Source organism: Phasianus colchicus, chromosome 18 (assembly GCF_987193195.1).
Source record: "Phasianus colchicus chromosome 18, bPhaCol1.hap1.1, whole genome shotgun sequence".
NCBI lineage: Eukaryota > Metazoa > Chordata > Aves > Galliformes > Phasianidae > Phasianus > Phasianus colchicus.
Genome location: NC_143453.1, coordinates 5,923,419 through 5,946,210, shown reverse-complemented (window position 1 = coordinate 5,946,210; position 22,792 = coordinate 5,923,419). Strand labels below are relative to the sequence as shown.

The following is a 22,792-nucleotide window of genomic DNA, read 5'->3' as shown; positions in this document are numbered from 1 at the left end:
CCATTTGTGCTCTCAGCATTGCAAAAGAACAGAGGGATCGTATGGAATACAGCTGGTGCACTGTTTGCATTTTGATGCATTACGTGTGAGTTCGCAGATCCCTCGTTCAGCATAAAGCACTGCTGCAAAGCACGGGATCTGCACGTGGGCTGTGGGAGATGGGTCGGCTCGTCGTTCCATCACACACCAAAATGCAACAACACACAGCTTTCTGCATCTCAGCTCACGCTGAATGCGACGTTAGAACGGAAAAAACAACCACATGAAGCTGAACAGCTCTTCTGCTTCCTCTGAGTGTGAAAGATAAGTAAGGCTGTTCCCTCGGTTCAGAAGTGTGTTCTGATGTTGCCAGGCTGCCCAGCTTACTGCTTTCTCATAAGACATTTTTCCTGACGGAAAGGATTCTTTGAAAAATTCACAGGAATATGAAAGGATTAAGAGTACGAAATTTGTGTAACAGAGATGAAGGGATTTTTAGATGCTCAGTAAGAGCTGCAGCCTGTTTACTTTTTACTCAAAGAATTTAGCTCAAAATCTTGCCTGGAGAAGTTCTGTTAAGGATTCGGCTCGCAGCTGATGCAGGGAAGGAAGAAGCTTCAATACATGCAGAAATAGGGTCAGCAAAGCCTAGCAAACACTAGGACAAGGGATGCTTCCTCCCTCCCTGGAGACACAAGGCCAGGCTGGACGGGGCTGTGAGCAACCTGGTCGAGTGGGATATGTCCCCGCCTACAGCACGGGGTTGGAACTGGATGATCTCAATGGTCCCTTCCAACCCAAACCATTCTACTATTCTAAGAAAACTGCACCTTGTTGCAGAAACCTGGCTCTGGGTGAAGCCATAACACCGAGGGAAGCCAATTGATCTCCCACATCTCCCGTACTGAGATCTGTCCTGACCATCACGAGGCCCAGGGTTTACCTACGGGTGAACAGCATCATTTCCATCCTTCACATCCTAGGGGAAACAGAACTTGCTGCAAAATTAAAGAACATGGCATGACATATACAATAGCCACCATTAACATCATATTTATTGTTATTTAGTTGCTCAGTAAAACATATACAGATATGTACAATATGCATGAATACAGAAGACTGCACTTTACATATTTAAAAATAAAAAAAAGAAAGAAAAATAACACTCAGTTTCATGAGCTATTGTCACAGTCTTCCAACCAAGCATTTAAGAAATGAATTTAACAAGAATCCCAAAACAAAAAAAAAAAAAAGAAGAAGAAAAAAAAAGAGTACAGGATTGCCTAACACACAGCAGAGTCAAGTTTCCATATTTTACATGTGCAATAACATTTTTCAGAAGAGTTTGCTATGCAGTACGGATTACCAGTGTTTTGATTTTTATTTATTTTTTTTTTCTTTTCCATGAACCAAATTCGGTATAAAGAAATCACATCCTTTTGCTTAAGGCTGTTTTAAAGCTGTAATATTCTTGGGTAGTGAATAGTGATAAAGTTATAACTGCTGGAAATCACAGCCTGCAGTTTCATCAGTCAGAATCTATGAGCGGATGGACTCAAACCAACAATTTTAATAGAGAATTTCTAAGACAAAATTAGACTATTTCCTCCATTAGCCTTAAGCAATAAAGGAGAAACAATTCTATAAAAATGGGTTATGCTCTTATACACCATCCATCGAACAGCTGTGAATCTAGCATTTGAGACAACCTCACACTGCAGCTTCAAAAAAAATAATCCAGATGTACCAATTCTGGGGGTTTTTTGTCTGCTTTCCCCACCCATCACCCAACTCCTTCCTCCTTCCCAACAGCACAGCCAACACACCACGTTTCAGCCTCCCATGACGTGTGGTCATGTCATGCCTCCCTTCTTTAAGGAACACGCCAACATTTGGCCTTGCTGGTGGTGCCTGGAAGCTGGCAGACTGATCTCCTGCACTGGAAGGGCCAACCAGCCCCAGAGAGACCACGTCTGAAAGCAGAATCCAAGAAAGCGCCCTCAAAACGGCCCTGATGGCTTCGATGTTCATTTCTTCCCACCCAAACACACCTTACCTTTTTGATGAAATTCCCTGTAACTAAATAAAAATGAGCCCGAGCCCTCTCTCACTGAGGCTCTAACAGCTGAACTAGAACAGCAGAGAACTTACTAACCCCATGGAAAAAAGATTCTGGAGAAAATTCTCAGGAATTTTCCTATTCCATCCTTTTTTTTTTTTTTTTTTTTTGGCCAAAAGACATCACTCCTCGCAATTCAGATGCAAAAGATGTATTTCTCAGTTTGCCACCATGCTTTAAATTAAAGTACGGATTTTCTTTTAACATACACCAAAAAGGACCAGCAGACGGGGCCAGGAGGAAATGGAGCCTCCAAGGCCAAGAACCAGATGATGGGCAGCTGCCAACCTCCCACCTCAAGCAGCTCCTACAGCACAGGTCTGTGTGAGAACTGAAGATGCTGGGCAAGGCAGAAGAGGTTTTTCAGAATACAAAGGCTGCTCCGAAAGTAATGCCTCCTATTTATTCCCACAGAAACTACAATAGATACGCTATCTGATGGAGCAAATTCTCAACTTCAAAATACTATTTTTTCAACGTGGGCACCACCATTGCCAGTGATGAACAAGAATCTGCACGCCACGCTCATCAACATCTCACTGCCAGCAGGAGTGACCCACTGCTGCTGTGCTGAAACTCACCACCCACCCCTCACTGTGCTCACATCCACTGCTGGGTCTCCATAAACGTTCAGCAAGCGTCAATGAATGTCAATGGGGGCCATTTTTTCCACATGGAGGAATTCCATTCCACAGCTTTTCTTCATATGCACTTCCATGTCAGACGTCATTTGTCAGCCTGCCCCTCTGCTGCCATCTGTCACACAGCAGCAGAATTAACGGGATATTTGTGGAAGGTCCAACCTCCACTGCTGTACCAACTTCCACCTCTGATGGCACGGGCCAACATCATAAAACTGGAGGCATTACTTTCAGAGCAGCCCTCTTAAATACGAGGCCATTATTTTAGCTATGGTGATATATTTTCTATATGTTAAAAAAAAAAATAATGCATTCAGGGTTAAATTAATGGAGAAAATGAGAACAGTAAAATTACCACAGGCAAAACAAGCTTTTGTCAGAGCTCCAACCTGTGCTGTCTGTACCAAACACACCAGGCTATGGGCATGAAATTATCCTCGTCCTGGTCAGCATATGTACCGATTCTGTTCTGATCTTTGGCAAAAAGAAAACCATAGAAATGCACACCAGCACTGGCATTGCTGACATCTGCCCCAGCAGAGCTGCCACCTGGTCCTTTTGCTCAGTCGGTAATGTCACTTGTGTTCAGCAAGGTTGAATGTACAGAAGGTTAGCAATAGGATTGCACTTAACCGTATTATTTAGCAAAGCAATACGGACATAAGGCCCACAGGAAGGCTGACCACTCTAACTCCTCACTACCTGCAAACCCTACCTGCCCATCTCCCACTGCACTGCCCCAGGGGGCTGACAGAACAGCCCCAGTGCAGAGACCCCATCCTCTCCTCATCTCCTCTGATTTAAAACCCTCAGAATTCTGCTGTTTTTATGGGCTTCTTTCCAATTTGTACTCCTATAACCAAGTGGAAAAATAAGTCCTCAAAGAACGAGAACAACTCCAGGATAGAAGCAGAGCTGCAGAGAGCAAACCAGAAAGGAAGGATGCTGAAAACCAACGGAATCAATGCACTGCTACTTACAGGAGGATTTCTCTTTAAAAGAGATTTGAAGCGTTCGATCCAGCATTCATTGAAAGGTCTCTTCCTGGTAGCACAGGGTGTGCATCCCTGACCTGAGGAAGCCTGAAAAACCTGTTCTGAATGCAGCAGGAAAAACTAAAAACAAAGAAGCAAGCCATCAGGCCTGAGCGATGGTACAGGAATGCCATCAGACCATGAACTCTTCCTAAATTTTTAGCTGTAAGTGCTGAAAGACAGTATCATATGTCCAGGCATGTGCTTTGCTGGGTTTACTCCAAGACACACCTAGCTTGAACAAGTATAAGCTGAAATGAAAAGATGAGAACTGAGGCACTAATCCACCAAAGCACTCTTCCACGCTTCACTGGATGCAGAAGTCCCACTCAGTTCAGCATATCCTTAAGTGATTTGCTAGACTGCATTTAAAGTTAAACACGTATTTTAGTGAACTGGGACTTAACAAATCACAGTCTTCCAGAGTGGGCAACGATAATTGTTATTCAACCTGGAGATATTTTATTGCAGTTCCAGGGAAAAGCTCCAAACTTTCAGTAGCACATACCTACAAAGGTACAAAACGTGGCATGTTCTGGTTCCAAACCAAGTGCGTGTGAGGTGGTTCCAGTGAATTGCTTCAGCATAGGCAAAAATCCTCACCCTAGTGACAGCTCCAGCTTCAATGAAAAGTAAAGCAATATTAAAAATCAAGGTCCCCAACCCTCCATTTTTTCCAAAGTCAAGTCACTGACCACAACCATAACGGGAAATCAATCCATGCATGGTTAATAAGAGCACATTCAAATAACAAGAAATCCTGCCTTCCAAAACACTGTGAATCATTCTGAAGCCATATATGATCAAGAGTGAGAATTTCAGACAGTGCTGTGGCCATTAGCATGGTAGGCAGAACTCCCTCCCCACTGATGTCTACTGAGAGCCAGACTTCAAAATAATTAAAGGCCCAGCACAATCATCTAAAAATACAAAGCAGTCTTCAAATTCTATCCCTCGAGAAGGGACACATTTTGTGAATTCATGAGAGAAGCAATGAATAACTCTAGAGAGGCTGACTCTTATTTCATAGCAAAAACATAACTCCCCAGTGATGCTACTGAGCTTTGGGGAGCAGAGGAAGCCAGGCTGGCCTGAGCAAGGGTGGGACTGCTCACACTCCCTGTAAACAGAGGATATGCAAATAATAGACAGCTTTACGTAAAGCCACAGGAGTGTCAGATCACCGTGCCATTTGTGTTTTTATCTGGTTTGCTTCCAGCTTTCTTCTCCAATGAGTATTATCTACCGAGACCAGGAAAGCATGGTTTTCCTTTTATTGTGTTCATCTAACAACAGCGTTCTTCACATGCATGGCAAAAATGGAGCCCAGCCTAAGTTTGGAATGGTCTAACCTGGGGTTTCCCGGTCCTGGCAGATCAGGAAGTGCTGACCTTGGGCACAGGGCCCTTGGTGTAGGCTGTCTCCAATCATCCACCTACTGTGACCACACTGGGACAGCTGCCACTGCAGCTAGGGTGGCTCCCACAGACAAGAGCATCACACCTCTGATCAACAGCATCTTCCTTCAGCTATAATGGGGAAAAAATGGGAGCTGCGCTGCCATGCAGCTTCACAGTGGCTTTGGGAACTCCAGCTGGATGCTGGGCCCAGGCCCAACCCCATAGCAGAGCACACTTGTTGGGCCAGGACACTGCATTGCTCGTAGCCTGCAGAGCAGAAGGGGCTCAGTGCCTTTGGGGGATTGTTTTTTTCTCCAGCAGTTATAAAATAAAATGACAGCTTTGGGAACACCACCAGGAACACAGCATGCCTGGGAACATGTGCACCCCTTGCTCCTCAAAGTGAGAGGCAGAGGAAGAAAATGCTGCTGCAACCTGGGTGTTTGGTGGAGGAGATAATGACTATTCGTTATTAGGTAAACTTCCTGTTAGAGCTATTTAGGGAATCATCTGTGTACCTTCCCAGGCCATGCCTGAACCAGCCCAGTCATGACAGAGTTCCGTATCTGCGTTTCACAAAGGCAAACAAACAAACCCCTGTCCTCACCTCGCAGAGAGATGGGGAGCAAATGAGGGAGGGAGGTGCAGGCTGAGCATAATTCATAACAAACCTTCATTTTCTGAGGAAAGGATCACTGTCTGAACGTTCAGAAGAGCATTAATCGTTTGGTTTGGATGTGACTGGCAAAAGCTGGGTGTCAATACATAACATAATGATGACAATTTCATTTAACCGGCGTTTATTCCTGAACTGCTGTTCTTCAGGATTAACCATCGTAATAAGCACTGAGCAAAGCAAAACAAAAGAAAAAAAAGCAATGAAGAAAAGGAGGAGGAGGAGAAGTAGCATCTTTGTCTTATTATGACATACGTGACTTGGACATACGCTGAGATGAAAAGGGAAAAGGCTTCATCTATAAATGTATGCCAAGATTACAGAATAATGGGAAAAAGTGGTCTAGCAGGAAAATCTTAAGCAAAAGTGTGCTAACTGCAGAAGGGTTAACACTGGTAACATACTGTGGCAGAAGATTAAAAAAAAGTTGAGGTTTACTTTAAATTAACCCTTTCCAGTCCATATGCCACTAAGCAGGTACCAACCTAGAAAAATAGTCCACCTAGCAGTAGCGGCCCTTTGAAATTAAAAAGAGGAAAAAAAATAATTTCTTTTGTTCAAGTCAGGGCGGCCACAAAAGTCCCAAATCTGTTGGAGATGTCCGAGTGCAGGGACCTCCATGTCGGCACCGCAGTCCGGCCCTTCGCCTCGCCCACGTCGTCCGTGCAGTGCACCGAGAGGCACTGCAAGTGGCTGCCAGTCTGCGCCGCGGCCGACGTCTTGCTCGGGGGAAGGTCGTGGGCTAGAAAGGGTTCACAGAGAGAGCGTTATGAGAACCGTGCAGTGCTACATGCCAGCGCTCACAGCACACACAGCGACAGCATCCCAAAGCAGGCGGGATGCCCCCGCTCGCTGCCCCTCCCCGCACCGCGTCCCCATGGAATTCCTTGCTCTCTCCTTCGCATGCACCATTTAAAGCAAGCTTTCAGCGTGTCCGAATGTTCTGGATTTGCACAGCTAGCTGTGCAGGTTCTATTGCACACCTCAGTGCCACCCACCAGCTCGCAGCACTCTGAGTTGTTCATCGCCATCTCCTATAGAACAGGATTCCTGGTTCAACAGTGGAATACCATGACAGCACCCTCTTCCTCAATGAAATCCATCTATTCTTGATCTCTCCTCCACTGCTCTTAGTCACATCGTCACACACAAAATGAAAAACCCCAAGTTTCAGCCCTCGCCTTGTGAAGTCTGCGCATTTCCCTATGCACCCTTCCATAGGGTCCATTCCACAGCCTCCAAGCAGGACACACCGTGACACACGACTGCCAATGGCTGGGTGCCACAGGGCAGCCTGTTCCCTCTTGCCATCATGCTGGCATGGCCTGGAAGAAGAAAGCGTTCTTGAAGATAACGGTCCCAGGAGCACCTCAGCTGCTGTCGGGTGTCCAAACCACACCAGCAACCAGGAGGGCTTCTGTGGGACCAAACACTGCCAGTAAACGGAGCAACAGCCCGAGTCGGGGCCAGAAACAGCATCCTGACAGGCAGCCTGCATTTTCTCTATTTCACCACTGCATTCATGTTCACCCAGGGGATGAAGAGTTACGAGCAGCACAAACAGGCCCCACAGTTCTGCTCTGATAGACCCAGAGAATCCGGCCGGGGTGAAGACGATGCTGGAACACAGCATGTATGCCAACAAATGCCTGTGAACGTTTAACCTCATTACGACTTTTCTTCACATCGCCCATCCAGAGCTCCCCAAACTCAAGCAATGTGGCTTTAGTGCACACATGGGGTGAGCCATAGCTGTTCCACTTCACCCACTGCTGCACCAGATACTGGACAGGAACCCCACAGCTCTGGTGCTCCATGTAGGAGCATCTCAGAAGATACTCTTGAACTAGTCTGTAAGTCCCCGATTTCAACTGGAAATTGCTTTAAGTACTCAATTATAGGATGTCAGAAGTGTTCTTGTTCAAAATGGTATCACAGCACCATACAGAGAAACAAACTGTAAAGCTGTGTTACACACCTCAGCTCAGCACAGCGGCATTCAGGGTTCACATTTCTGTACAACATTCTCTATTACTGCTGTAACAAGAACCAGCAGCTCAAAAGTGTTTTCTAAGCCCTATGTCCTGGAGTTGGCTTTGGACTTTCTCGTCACTTTTGATAAGTGCACTGTACCAACCAGCAGAGCTGGAACACAAGCAGCTCCCCATGCAAGAACTAAATAAACGATCCCAAAGGCTGCCTCAGCGCATCCTTTGCTCACACACTGACTTCTGCTCTTCTTTCCTGCTCCCCACATCCTCCTCGCATAGACCCCAGGCCTCCCCCTCCCTCCCTGCACCTCCTGCTGCTGCCTCTCCGCAGAAAAACAACATCCCCACCTCCCCGGGGCTGTGCTCCAGCCGTGGCCCTTCACACACCGCTGACACACGGCTGCAGAGCTGGTGTGCTCACATCCTGCGGGCACAGCAGCCCTGTGCAGGGCAAGGACTCCCCGGTACGTTGTTAACAGAGATGAGCGAATCCCAGGCTGTGATTGCGATGCTACTTCAGGGAAAACGCAGAGCAAAGAGAAACAAAACAAAACAAACCCCTAAATAAATACCGCGGGGAATTGAGAAAGGGAAACGTTCTTCTCATTTGTAGTTGTTCAGATCCTTTGCAATGCACTGTGCTCAGTATTTTTTTTATTCTTAGGTCTCTCTGAACACACAGGACACGCTGGTCTCGGTACAGGAAAAGCCAGCATCTTGAGATTAGTCTTTGTGACAGCAGCTTTCTTCCTCTGCTGCAGAAAAAGAGGAAAGAGTGCTACTTGCAAACTGCTGTCACAGGAGGCCCAAGGATATCTGCGGTGGTTTAGCAACGAGCATTTATTGTAGGATGCAAGAAACCAGCCCTTCAGCCAGGAGCACTGACTGCAATGGCAGAGAAAGCACATCCCTAAAGCAGGCACCATGCAGGCACCCAGACACCAACAGCACCCAGAGAGCACCAGCTCCTAGACCAACAACCAAACAAGGCAGCTTCAAAAGCACCCAAGGAATAAAAGATATGCTTGTTTACTTGTAAATCAGTCAATTATATTGCCATGGTCCCCACATGGCACCTAGCTCAGCATCACTGTGTAAGGGCTCACGTTGTCTTGGTCGATTGCTAAGAGTGCAGAACATGATGCACTCAAATTCAAAATAAAGAGGAAGACAATGAGGGTTTGCAGGAAGGCTCATAGCCAACAAGGTGTAAAACATCCCCACCAGATTATTTTTTTTTCCAACATTTCTGTCTTGGCAAAGCTATGACGCTTTTCTGAAGAAACCCTCTGTATTAAGAAATAAAAGTTGCTCTGATCCACCTGATAAGAATCATGTTCTTACGCAAAAGAACTGCCCGATGCTTGTCCAAAACAGTACGTTCTCCCAGCAGATCTGTTTCACTAGCTTCCCTCGCTGCTCTTCTGCCTCAAGCCAGCAGTGTCACAGCACCCGCTGTATGCAGTGCACACACTCCTGAGGGGTGCTGTTAGCTGAGACCAATGGGACCCAGCAGGTTAAAATTAGTCAGATGAAGCAAGATGGTGTCATCACTTCATTGCCTCGCAGTTGCCAAGTTTCAGATATATCACTGTCAGTCATGAAGTACACCTAATTGAAAGCGAGGAATTTTTAAACAAATTATGTTTAAACAATTTGCACAACTACCTCTATTAGCAACTACCACTAGAAAGCTGGAAGCATTATTAAAAGCAATACCTTTCTAGTGAGAGCCACCCTACGTGCTCAAGCCCTAGAGATGGTCTGTTTGGAGACTTCCTCTCCAAGCTGAAGGATGTGACACGGCCAAAGCCAGGACAGGTGCTGGTACAACTGCCCAGAGGTGCTCAGGGCCAGGCTGGATGGGACCCTGGGCAGCCTGACCTGGTGGGGGCAACCAGCCCACAGCAGGGGTTGGAACTGGATGATCTCTAAGGTCCCCTCCTTAAGCCACTCTGAGATTCTATGATTGCAGGACAGCATGTGCCACTTGAAAATGGTTCATTTTGCTGGCAAGTGGTGAAGTAGAGATGAAAGTTATAACAGCGTACAGCACATTCACATGGAAGGCATAAGCACAAAAGCAATGAAGTATCCAAAGACTGAAAGGCATCTGGAAACAACTCAATCATCACTGTATTCTCCCAGGAAAAAGCTCTGATAAGTGCAAGTCCTGGTAGCAGCAACCTCCATGATTCCTTTATGCAATGGTGGCTGTTAAATCCACCACCATAAGTTACCTCCTTGTTCCATTTCTTATTTATTTCAACTCCTCTGTCCACAGCCATACTCTTCTAGAGCATTTCCCTGCATGTTCTTGTGGCTGACAGTTCCCTCAGTCCAGAGAAGAGCAAAACCCACCCAGCTGCACCCATTCACCACCCTGACATGGCACTCACTGTCACCTAGAGCAATGGAGAAAAGCTACAGCAGTCCTACATCCAGTCACTGCAAGTATCGAGCTTAAATTTCTAGCACTGGAAACAATTGCTTCCTTTTATCTTGATTATAATATTCCATCCTCCCCATTACCCTGTGCATAGCAACAACACATGCTCTGTATTTCAGAGGAAGATAAAAATGAGAAGAAAAACCACAGCCATGTATCCCAGCCCACTGTGCAGAACTGCTCACAGCAGAGAAAATTCCTGCAATAAGCACTGAATGCCCTTAAAGTTAACACGAGGTTTGACTAATATTATTAGCTCAGCTTGCGCACAGGCATTTCTAAGAGCCAGCTACAACATCTGGAAGAGTTGGGTGACTATGGCAAGAAACATTTGCAAACTTCATTTGAACACTGAAGTTAAGTCTGGTCACTTCCATACCCCTTACATGACTGCTTTCTGCCAGTATTGTAGCAAATTGGTCTACTGCAATTCAAACTGTAAGATCAAGGTAAATATTCCAAAGTATTCTCTGAATAATTCTGTGGGTTTCATCCGTTACAACACACAGAATCAAATATAAGAATTGCATCAACCAGCTACAGCAAAAATACCACGCTCCTAAGCTTACAGGGCATATGCATGCATGGACAGTTTCACATTCCTAAGTGCCTTTAAAAGTTTTTACTTTAACATTAAAGCTCGCTTTTGGGCAGAAAATATACAAGCTTTCATACAGGCTTTGCCCATACAAACACATTTCAATCTCTAAGTCCTAAAACAAACAAACAGAAACACAGCACTGCAAGAAGGCTCTCACCCAGCCTTCCCCCGTGCCCCTCTACCCTCTCACTATGACCTTACACATTTAGGAAGCTGCTCTTTCATTCTGCTCTATTTTGCAAAGGCATGCATGCACTCAGAAAATAAAAGGTTGCTGTTTGTTTGTTTGCTAAGTATTAATGAAGGAATGGTAACAGACACATGACGGAGCCCAGCAAGGAGCACTGCTGCTGTCACATGCACCGTCAGAGCACAGTGAAGATACAGGGAAGACGACAAGCAGACCTTAAAAAAAAATCATAATAAAAAAAAAAACACTGCAAACACTGCAGACAGGGTTTTTGTTTTTTTTTTTTTTTTAAATATCAGCACGGGAATAACACATTTCCCTTCACTGAGATTAGATCCTGACACTCTCCTCAGTCTTGAAGACACCACGTATACATACTTCCATTCCTTCTCACTGCCTCCTTAGCCCAAGCTGCTCCTAATATCTCTTCTATCAGCTAGCATCTTCATCTGCATTATTTTAAATATCAACACATCCTCTTAACTGTGACAACCCCACCAAACGCTACAATCTCAGATGTGTCCTGACTTTTAGGTAAGCTAATCCCATTAAGAGCGAGTTCACCTACAATACCAGAACGCATTACATGCATCATCTTGTGAGAGATGAGATTACTTGAGGAAGGTATGGCCAGTAGCCAAGGCAACTGCAGATGCTACACAGGCAACAGGAGTTATGCTACTCTTCAGGTGCTGCTCCTGTCATTTCTCTAATTTTTGCCAAAGCCAACAACAACAAAAGAAACAAGAGACACTGACAAGCAGGGAGCAAGAGTGCGCAATTACAGTCTGGTAAAGGTCTGGTTTGCAATGGGTTCCACTCTACATTTCAGCGTCGCTGCAAGATTAAAGTGACAAACAGGAGGTGAAGATCCCTGGAACAGCCACGTGCCGTAGGGCTTGTCCCTTACACATCCTCACCGGCTCTGACAAAGCCTCAGCCGCGGCTCGGCGCTGCCCACAGACCCATCCGCCCGGCGCAGCGTGGGCCCGGCCGCCGCCGCCCTCAATGAGCAGCCAGGCGTAAAGCTCCTGGATTGCCACTCATCTTGTTAAGGCGAAGTCAGATGGTTTGGCCAAAAACACTATATTCCCCGATCGGAGATCAGCTTCCCCTCTACCACCCGATAACCGCTCTTAAAGGATGCATTAATGGGCTTCTGTTCACTTTGAGCCCGTTAAGCAGAGGCCAAGCTACCATAAGAGGGAATAGATTTGAGTAATGATCTCTTATGAGGCAGCAAACCTACATATAGTGTTTAAAATTATTCCCCTAGGACAAGATGTTTTTCACCAAATCTCCCACATGACAGTTTGACATATTGGTTCAGGCACATAGCTCTGCATCTGTACACACTACAGAATCATCTTTTTTCAGTTTTCAAGAAAAATAAGGTCTGAAAACATTTCGTGTCTCAGCACAGCGGACCGAGTCTCCATAGATTAATTCACTCTCCTAAAACGATGTTTTTAAACACAACCATTTCCTTTCTGTTTATAAACAAACCAACGCAGAACGGGCCAAACCTCAGACAAAGGTATTTTCTTGAGCTCGCAGTGCATTTGTTCACCAACACAAACACGTCTCCATAAAGGCTGCACAGCTCGGCTCCCTCCCCCTCTGTCACCCCGCAGCCCTGTGCTGGGTCAGATCTGTCTCTTCTAACCTCCCATTTCTTGGGGCAGTGACTGGCGTTGGCTCTGGGCTCCGTGCAGCACCAAGCACTCTGCTGGCACTCCATGAAAAGCCTGACTTGCTCCATGTCTGAAACCTCCTTACTCTGATTTTAGCCCTTCACTTATTTTCTGTAATTGGTGCCATTTTTGAAGCCCATAAAATGCTTAAAGATACAATGCTCCTCAAGATAACTAGAATTAAAGCAAAAACCAAAAGCCTACACGGTCATTAAGATGCACAGCTGGGGCCAATGACACTTAATGAGGACCACACTCGAAACAGGGAGCAGGTGATTCCCCTCTGCTGACCCAGAATGCTACGCACAGACACTCCAACTCCAGAGTACCGGTCACATCTCATTCATTAACATTTCAAGAAGTCATTTGGCTTGGTCAACCCGTAGATTTATGGCAGGGACCTGCCAGCTGAGCTACAATATAAAAGCCTTTTCTCACAAAGGAGGGAAGGCTGTTTAGTCAAAAACGTGTGCACAGCTCTGAGCACTGCCCCACAGCACCAATACATCCTGCAAGCCAGAACCAAGAACTCTGCTCGTTAAAGCCTGTGATTTTGCAGCATACAGACAAGACATTGCTCATCGAGCAGGAGAGGCAAGGCAAGAGTGGCTGCCACTGCTCGCTCGGCTGGGAGCACAGCCCACTTACCCTTAATGTTGAGTCGCTGCCCACCTCTCCATCAGACCATCAAGTCTAGCAATGTCCTCTGATTCTTAAAGCCTCTTCCTGCATAGGCAGCATGATTAATTGGAGGTGCCTGCAACTCTAAAGGGAGCATGTATCAGACCATGCTGCGAAGATGTTTATTTTGCTTTAAGTGGTCTCAGAGCTGGCATGGAGCTGTATCAGCGCTCACTGCTCGCACAGAATTTAGATAACAGGAGACACAGAGTACCTGCTGTGAATACATATTGGTCTTTTTTCCTGCCCTAGCCTCCTTTCACACAGATTTTCACCAATGGAAGGATGAGCATACCACAACATGGCGGCAACCCAAATCCTGCATTAAGGAAGGGTTTGCTGTTACTCCCCTCCCTGATGGCTGTAGGATTCCAAACAAACCACAGATTCCTCCCCCAAAGCCCCAACACCTAGCTAGGGATGGATACCACTTCAAGTACACTGACTGCAGACACGTGCCAGTGTCTGGAAAAACTGGTAAAAACATCACCAAGTAGAAAAAAATACTAACCCAATCAGTGGAAATGGAAGCACTCATTTTATGCACAGCATGACCCTGAAGACAGAGAACAAATGACGTATGGATGAGGAGAAAGACATCACAGCTCAAAAAACATGTGCTCTCTCTACCCAGCTGGAAGAGGAGGAGGAAGGAGGGAAAAAAAACCAGAATTTCCCTGTAGGAGAGCAACTTGCTGTCTGTGGTTTTACAGGAAAGTATGAAACTGTCTACACCTATTTATTTATCTGGAAGCTATTGTTAAATTAGTTATTTCCAACTATAGCTCTCTGAGAAGAAATACAAGCTCTGTATCAAGCGTGGGGAAGCCAGACGTTCTGGAGAGAATACATAGAACACCTTGGGATAATACCAGCTTCTGTTCCCTATCGTATGGCACGGGTGGGAAGGAGGGACAGGAGTACAGTTCACTGTTTTTAACTCATATCCTTCCTCTATTTTGGCTGTCCCCAGTTCCTGTTTTCAGTTTAACACATTCATGCTCATGCTGGCTTCACTGCAAAACAAGCAAACCACACAGTGGAAGTTAAGCCCCCCATTTTGAAGGCTGCTGAAGGGGATTTTAGCTCATGTGTAATAAAAGCCCATTCTTGCAAACTAGACCCCATCAGGAGCCGTGGTGTTGCAGTACTGCTTTCTGCAAGGTTCATCCTGCCTTCCCCAGGGCAGACAAACCACTGATATGTAGCAGCGAGTGAAAGCTGAGCTGTGACAGCCAAACTTTCACCTGTGGCCCACGCTCATCCAACTGTACGGCTTCTGAACAACTGGTCCATCTCCCAGCTCTGCAATGCCGTGCTCTCCTCAGCCCTGCATGGTATGAGAAGCTAAAAAAAGCAAAGCAAACCAACTGCCACCAGCAGTCAAACCTTTCCTGCGCAGTTCCAAGAGAAAACAAGTGGAAGTCATGAAATTGCAACATGGCCCATCGCAGCTGATTCAGCTCTCCTGACGTTTCCATGCTACCATTTGGAGGCCAGTGAATCCACTGGGAGTTCTGGATTGTTTACTGTGGCCTGAACTGATGACAAAGCAGAAAGTCACCCTGCCTTTCCCTCCTGGTTCGTAATGCCAGCAGAGGCTTTGTGACTCATTTTGAGGAGGTACGGATAACGTAGTGCATTTGTGAGAAAGCAGATTCTGTTCTCTAAGCCAATAAAACACTTGCTGGTCAGGAAAGACTGCCAGAAGAGACTCCAAGGCTCATCTGGGTGAATACCTGACAGGTACCAGTGCACTCTGCACCCCTTCTGGCAAGCAAACTTTCAGTAAAGTCACGCTTTCCAAGGTGCCCAGCAACTGTCAGTGACATGGGTCCACACTTGGGACCAAAAAAGCTCAGCAATAAAACAAATCTGTACACGGTTCTCAATGATAGCTGCCAGAAAAGGCAACCATACCTTGCACTTCTGTTCAGCTCAGAAAGGACCCAATGGCTTAAATCCTCCTTCCTGCCCATTACGCTTACATTAGACCCAGTATTAGGAAAACAGATTATGAACAGCTTCTCTGAATGCTCACTCCAAAGGACGGCAGCTTTTTCAGCCATGTCTCTCTCCACCTCTGCATCCCATATGCAACACGAAGAGGAGAACTGCACAGTAGGAGTGAATATTGGCTGACTGATCCCATGTTTTCTCTGCTGTTGGCGTACATCACTCACTTACACTAACTAAATGCTCTGAGCCTATTTTCACCAAAGATGACAACCCACACGTCCATGACGAGCAAGGGAACACTGGATCTTGCATCCACTACTTTCAAACATATTTCACATGCACGCAAATTATCACACGGCAGCTTTACGCACAGCTCAGACCACGTGAAATCCATCTCTTGAGAGTCAGAACGCAGGAGCTAATAAAAGGGTTTTCTTAAAATATGGATTTCAGAATGGAATTTTCTGCCCACACTGCAGTCAGATGGAATTGTTCCACGTGCACTCCTAACTAAACCCAACTCCTGGACGTTGTTTAGTATTACTTCAGGACAGACCCAAACTGAAATAAACTCTACCTAAATGTTCTGCCTTAAATGGCCACCCTGGCAATTAACAAGGAATTGAGTGAATGAATGGTGACTAACGGCCTCGGCCCTGCACAGCACAACTGGCCACCAGCAGCCAAAGCCCTGGGGAGCTGGTCACAGAAATGCTCTGAACTCTCACCAAGTGCTGACTCAGCCTATGGCCTGAAATCAGGTTTTACCGACCTGCAAGTTGCTTCTTCCCCCATTACAAATGGGCTTCTCAAAGCACGTTAATTGACAAGAAATAGCTCAGAGTTGGGTCTGCTGGCTGCACCATCACCACTGACTTGAATCTTAGCCAGAGGATGGTAACAGAATGAGCAATATTTACTTTAACAGCCAACTCATTCTAAACCAGTCCTACCGTTGGAGCAAGCTTTGCTGCAGCTCATTTCTTCTTGAGGACACGCAGGTCAGAAGTGGTCACATCACTTTCAGACCAATGTAAGTTTCAATACACAGAACAGGCCTGCAAACATAGCGTTAAAATGCCCACTGGCATAGCGTGGAAAGTGGGTGTATTAATGGAGTTTGTAAAGGCAATGAATAGATGGTGATTATGCACAGAGTGAAACAGAGGAAGAAACATGTAAATTCCAGCTTTCCCTCATCAGATTTGTGCAAGAGTCTACATAATTGCTGAGGAAAAAAAATAGAAACAGCAACACTAAGTAGGATATTTAAGCCCTGCGAATTATACATGGAAATCTCTGTTTTCCTTAAATGAAAGCAGAATGAAAGAAGAAGATTCCCTTCAAAGAACTTTGTTTGTGGTCGTTTAGTTTCAGGATGCAAATTAAATGAGTACTTGTTAGCCTACTGGAAAAAAAAAAAAGAAAAAGAATTTGTCTCTGAAATATTATCAATCTCTCATGAGCAGAAGGTTTGGATACAGTTGGTTGAAGCCTGACGTATGTAGTCATCTTGTTCCCAAAGAAATCAATAGGAGCAGCATCCTCATATCCTAAAGTCACAGCTGCATCCAGCTTAGCTGCTGGGGCAGGAGGACCTCAAGCCCTCCGGCTGCTGAAAGTTCATCCATCAGTTCCTCCCATCTTCTCCCCAGTTCTGCCTGCATCTCATGCAAGTGCTTCTGCCGTATCTATAATTCACAATTACGAGCCCATAATACAAAACTGCCACAGGCAAAGTCAATCACTCCCAGGGGTCTCACTCATCTGAGGCTCTTGCACACCAAGAAGTGGTGATAACGTACATTAACACTCTGGGTTAAGCCACGTGAGCTCAAGAATATTTGTGAAAATACAGCTGCAGTTTACCAAAAGCTTACAGTAAGGTAGAATAAACAGCATCCAGGATCTTTAGCTATTTCATCCAATTTGTTTAGAGCATTAGCTTGAAATACATCTCATTGCCCTTCAGGATACCTCCAATTGCAGTTTGTTGGTCTTGGAAGTAGTGGCTTATACGAGAAGACCCTAGGAAATGGCTTCACTAAAATCAAAAGGAATTTCAAGGAAAAAAAAAAAAGGAGATCAGAAACTTAAGAACAAAGCCTGTGTGTCATCCTAAGAACCTGCAGAGGGACATGCTGGAGATGAAGGCTCCTTGGTCAACCCCAGTGAACACGTAAGGCATGGAAGTACCACTCTAAAACCAATGATTTTCCAATTGTGATTTGCAAATTCCAGTAATTTGTGAACAATTTCTAAAGTAACAGGAAAAAAAAGCAGACATCAGAAAGCTTGAATGTGTTCAACAAAGGCCAAAATCTCTGCTGGAAAACATTCAGGCATTTGTAAATCAGACTGATACCTGATGCTGGGGTTGTGAAATGCACTGCTAGGTCCTTCCTGCAATAGAAAAATCTCAAATTCTGGTATACCCCAAATTTGATTTTGGTTGCAAAAAGAGATGGAAACGTTGTTGCCAAATAATAGATTTGGTGCATTCAGAAATATCCCACAAAACAGCAGAAAGGTATGTTGATTCAGCTGGAGGTCATACAGCTGACTGAGGACCAGGGCCTGGTTGAACAGCATGTTATAAAGTTAACTTTATCTGGAGGAAAAACAAAAAATAGATCATCAGATAGAAGAAACACACAGCCATGTGAAGAATGGCAGTGAGGGAAATATGCCTTAAAAACAAAAAAAAACCACCCAAAATACCAAAAACCACAACACAAAGAAACCTGGCTTACTTAGGTAAGTCTCTAAGTGCTACTATTAGGATGAGCTCATCTTTATCTTCCAGTTGTCACATCATCATGAAGAGTCTTCATGAAATTCTCAGAATAGCAGCAAATCAGGAGCAAATAGCTGTTGGAGGAACAAAGTCCTGAAAAGACAGACTTTCACTGCTTTTTCACTGAAAATTAACTCTAAAGTTTCAAAGACCTGTAACAGAACGGGCTGGTAACACAGTGCTGACATCATCTCATCTCCAAACCTAAAGCTAGAAATATGGGCCCATATTTCCTTTCCAGCCGCATGCTCGTGTGATTTATGAACCACAACAATTTCAATATCATTGGAAAATGGAACGATGACAGACAATTAACTTCCCACTCCATGTTAGCAGCTGCGTAGGCTCTGCTTTGGAGCAATCAGGGACAAGAACTCCAGAAGTGCCAACTTCCACTTAGTGATTGTGCAGGAAGAGCAGGGACAAGGGACAGGACGGAGCAGCACCAAACCACACAAGTGCTGACACACTAAATCAAGATGCATACCTCATGGCAACGGGTAATCTGTATAGGATTAGCAGATGACAAATTACAGTTCACTTCTGTCCCATACGCATCTGCACCTATTTGTTAAAACTGCTGTTAATCTGAGTGTGATGACAGAAGGAGCAGCACCATAGAAAGGCACTATGAAGGAAGAGAAGATTGCTCACCTGGATCAGAAGATCACAGGTTCACAAGAGAAAGCTCCACCAAGGAGGGACCTCCAGAAAGAGATCCTTCCCCAGTGGCAGTCAGCCCTTAAATGAGGTCTAAGAGGTGCAGCCAGGCTGCTCCCCGTCTGATCACACACACAAACTGCCTTCACCTGTGCTCCCAGGGCTGACCAGCTCCTTTCCCCAGGTGCTCAATCAGTGCTTCAGGCCGGGACTCAACAGCTCCCATGCAGTATACACAATACACAATCCCTGAAATTTATTTCAGGATCTCTAACTGGGGCTAATCCGGGATCCATTATCACAGAGATAACCAGATATCCTGACATTAGAAGGACTATACTAACTGCACAGCTCTTCCTTTTACTTGCATTACAGAAGCACAGCCATCCCACCAGAAGGGAGGTCCCAAGTTTCCCTCACCCCCACTACCCAGAAGAAAACCCTCCAGGCTCAGTCACTCTCTCTCCCCAAGGCTCAGCCAAGCAGCACTTTTCAACTGAGTTAACAAAGGAGTGGTAGAGGAAGATAAGTTTAAAGCAGATACAGTATGCAAATAGCATGAAGTGATACAAGCACAGAATGCACACGTAGAGAAAGCAGTGTTTCAGTGCTGTTTCACCCATACTTGCTGAGCTGCAGACCTGCAGCACAAGCAGTGAAGGACACAACAGACACATCCCTCAGCCTGGCGTGCTCCAGGCATGGCAGGAGCTGGCCAGAGATAAATGCTAGCACAAATGGCCTCATTCTTCCAGACACAAATGATAGTGTTACTTAACTCATGTAAGCTAAAACAGGGGAATTTGCTGTGGACAACTCTTTACACCTATAAAAAGTAATTAAGGAGCATAGAATCATTTTCTGGGTGCGTGCTAATTAGATAACAGCAAACAACCTTCCCGTTCACATGGTCTGCAAGAAATGCAAAGCTTAGAGACACTGTAAGAGACCAAGATCCTTTTGTGAGAGGATTCTGCTCACAACTCCAGCACTCATGGGCTGGGTGCTCCCACACTACACACCTTGCACATCCTGCTCGCTCTAGGGAGGCCCACTGCCTCAACATATGCAAGCTCCAAAGAAACACACTGCTACAGAAATAAAGCCAGAAATGAAGGCACTGCTGTGCAACAGCGTAAGGACCACCTCTAGTCTTTGTAACTATCTCAAGAAGGGCACTGCTTGTACTCTGTTGCACTGCAAGATTTTAAGCACCTCAGTTTACTGCCATAAGGCAACTAATAATCTCCACCTCACAGCTGACTCACACATTCCATTTGCACAGGCAGGGTGAGATGCAGGTGGTGCCACATGAGTCACACCACCAAAACCCTCATCCAGCTTCGCCACAAGCCAGGGCCGCTGTGTGTTTAGCACACTGCACTACATGCATCTCAAAGCATGTGAGACACTAGGTTAATTGGCCAATGTCAGAACTGGTTATTCTGAAGGTAAGAGCATCCAGATTGTGTTTTAGACGTCTTTCGAGTGGCAAGCTCCAAGCCATGCCGCTAACCAAAAATGTGTCTTCAAACAGAAGCATCGCGCCCTCGTGGATGAATGCTTTGCTTCCTGCAAAATGCACTGAGAAAGAGGTACCCATAGCAGCATTGCAATAAATTATTCCATCCTCCATCCTTCCCAGAGGTTGTATCCATGCAGCCTCATCTTCCAGATGCGCAGCTGCCAAGGCAGATGAAATTTTAAGCCTGCTGGTCTTAGATAAGAGGGTGAATGAAATGAAAGCAGTAGCACCCATCACCAATTAGACTACGAGGACATATGCACGACAGAAACCGAACCCAATCTCTTCATGTGTCCATCTTGATCCATATTCCTCAGGCCAGCAGCAGAAAGGCAGCTGTGCTGGAAAGAGTTAACCTTGCCTGGAACATATCTCAGATTTCTCAGAAAGTCAAAGACTGCAGCTGAAGCCGGGCTGACTGCTCCCCTGCCTGCCTGCAGCCTGACCCCTGACATTTCCACTCTGCTTCTCACTGGCACAGAAAACTTAACCATACACAAACAAACAGGTTGGGAGGACAGATAAATGGAACGCAGGAGGAGGAGAAAGGAAAGATTTCTCAGATTTCTTTTAATAGCTGTGATTAAATAATAACAGCCACCACCAGACCTGGGTGAGGGGCTGGCATTTATCAGTAAAACCCTCAAGTCTACGGCAAGACATCTCTGTTTAATTAATCCTGAAAGGATCCCTTCCCCCTTCCCCTTCGTAGGGAGGTTTGAGGATCCACACGTTTAAAGATACAGTGAGTCCTTTTTAGGCCTTTTCTTACAGAACACAAGGGAACAAAGCGCCCGTTCAAAAACACAGCTAGGATTTACAAACTCTACTGCAAAGAATTCTATCAAATGAAACGAAACTGGCAAACCTTAACGGAGGGGTTAGCTTTTGAATTAGTTGTATTTAACCCTCTGAAGCACTACACACATGAAGCCATGCGTTTTTACAACACCCTGCTGTGAGCGTGCATGGGAGGATCACAGACAGGCCCGCAGCCACCAGGGCTTTGGATCGGCCATCACTGTTAGAGCAGAACCACCTTCCAAGGGTGGGATCCGTTCGGTGCTTGTTGCAGCCCCACCGCCCCGTCGTCATCCTGCTTTCCCATCGCCGCACTGGCATCAGCATCACGGTGGAAGAGCATTCGCATGCACACAGACCACAATTTTATCCACGCACAGCCAAAACGCAGGACCCCATCTCCTGTCTGCGCGCCTTCATTTTGCGCTGGGAGGCCCTTCTGGAGAGCCACTGCCTCAGCAAGCCCCTGCCCTTTGATTCTATCCGCGGGGAGCAGGGCAGGCAGCGTCTAGCAGCGGCGCGCTCAGCCCCGAGGCCAGACAGACACCTTGAAACCAAGCAAGCAAAGCAACCAACCCACTCTTAGCTCGCTGGAGCGTTGCAGTTGGAGCCGTGCCTCCAGCACTCCCGCGCTGCATCCTCCCAGCCCGGCACACAGCGGGGCAGCGATGCTGAACGCGGAGCCGCGCGGCAGCTCCCAGCACAGCACCGAGCTCCTCCTGCTTCTGAACGGGTTGTCACTTTCACACGTATTCTTTGCAAGCTGGCCGTCAGCATTCATCCTTTCCTCTTTTTCCTGCTTCTCAATAACCATCAAGATGAGTGTTAGTGCCTTTTTCACCTCCCATCCTCCCCCCATTTAAATCTCCAACACGACTTTTCTGAGGCTTGCCCGGCTTCAGAGAAAAGCAGTTCAGAAAATGGAAAACTGTTGTGTTCCACATTCGTTCAGTAACACAGTAAGCACGATCTGCTTTTCTAAACCCATTTTTTCGTTCTCGTTTTTTTCCCCAAAACTTTCCAGAAGCTGAATAAACTGGTGGTGGAATTACAGATATTTATGTATTCTTATACAGATATATATTTATACAGACATTTGTGTGTAGCGTAAATTGCCAAAGCAGCAAAGGGAAAGGAGGAGAAAATTCTGAAATAATGATTTCTGATACAATCAAAAGTGAGAAGTGGGAGAAAGGGTTATTTTCAAAGCACACATTCTAACTTTGGAAGGAAGTTATATATTCTGTAGGACTTAAAGAAAAAAAAAAATCCCAGGAAAATATAAAATCAAAACCTGTGATTTTTTTGACTATCTATATTCTTTAATACGTTTTCTTTCTTAGAGAAGCACCAGCATGGGGAAGGAACTGTGATGAAGTGCAAAACATCTCCATGTATCCACACACCAAAAAATGGTTATGCAATGACAAGAGACAATTCGGTATATAATCAAAGACAGAATCCTGACGTTCAAAGAGAAAATGACTGTAACAGCAGTGACTTTGAAAATGAGAAGGGTATTTTTAATAGAAACAATGGCCATCAAGATTTTTCCTGTAACAACCAATGCTTAAATGCATAACTTAGTATGCAGC

General features: G+C 45.6%; 1 protein-coding gene and 1 long non-coding RNA gene across 2 annotated transcripts in view; both read right to left on the bottom strand.

The window, feature by feature from the left end:
* Positions 1-998: 998 nt before the first annotated feature.
* Positions 999-22,792, bottom strand: part of MN1 (MN1 proto-oncogene, transcriptional regulator) — a 37,031-nt gene continuing 15,237 nt past the window's right edge. Inside the window, exon 2 of the mRNA XM_090152483.1 lies at positions 999-6,591. Coding sequence (XP_090008609.1) covers positions 6,407-6,591 — 185 coding nt within the window. The 3' untranslated portion in view covers positions 999-6,406. The remainder of the gene's footprint in view (positions 6,592-22,792) is intronic.
* On the bottom strand, positions 11,388-21,767 carry LOC116228516 (uncharacterized). The gene is made up of 4 exons (XR_004166785.2): positions 18,866-21,767; positions 18,699-18,775; positions 18,168-18,285; positions 11,388-18,025 (listed from the first exon to the last, which is right to left on the bottom strand). It is a non-coding gene; the product is annotated as an uncharacterized LOC116228516 (long non-coding RNA).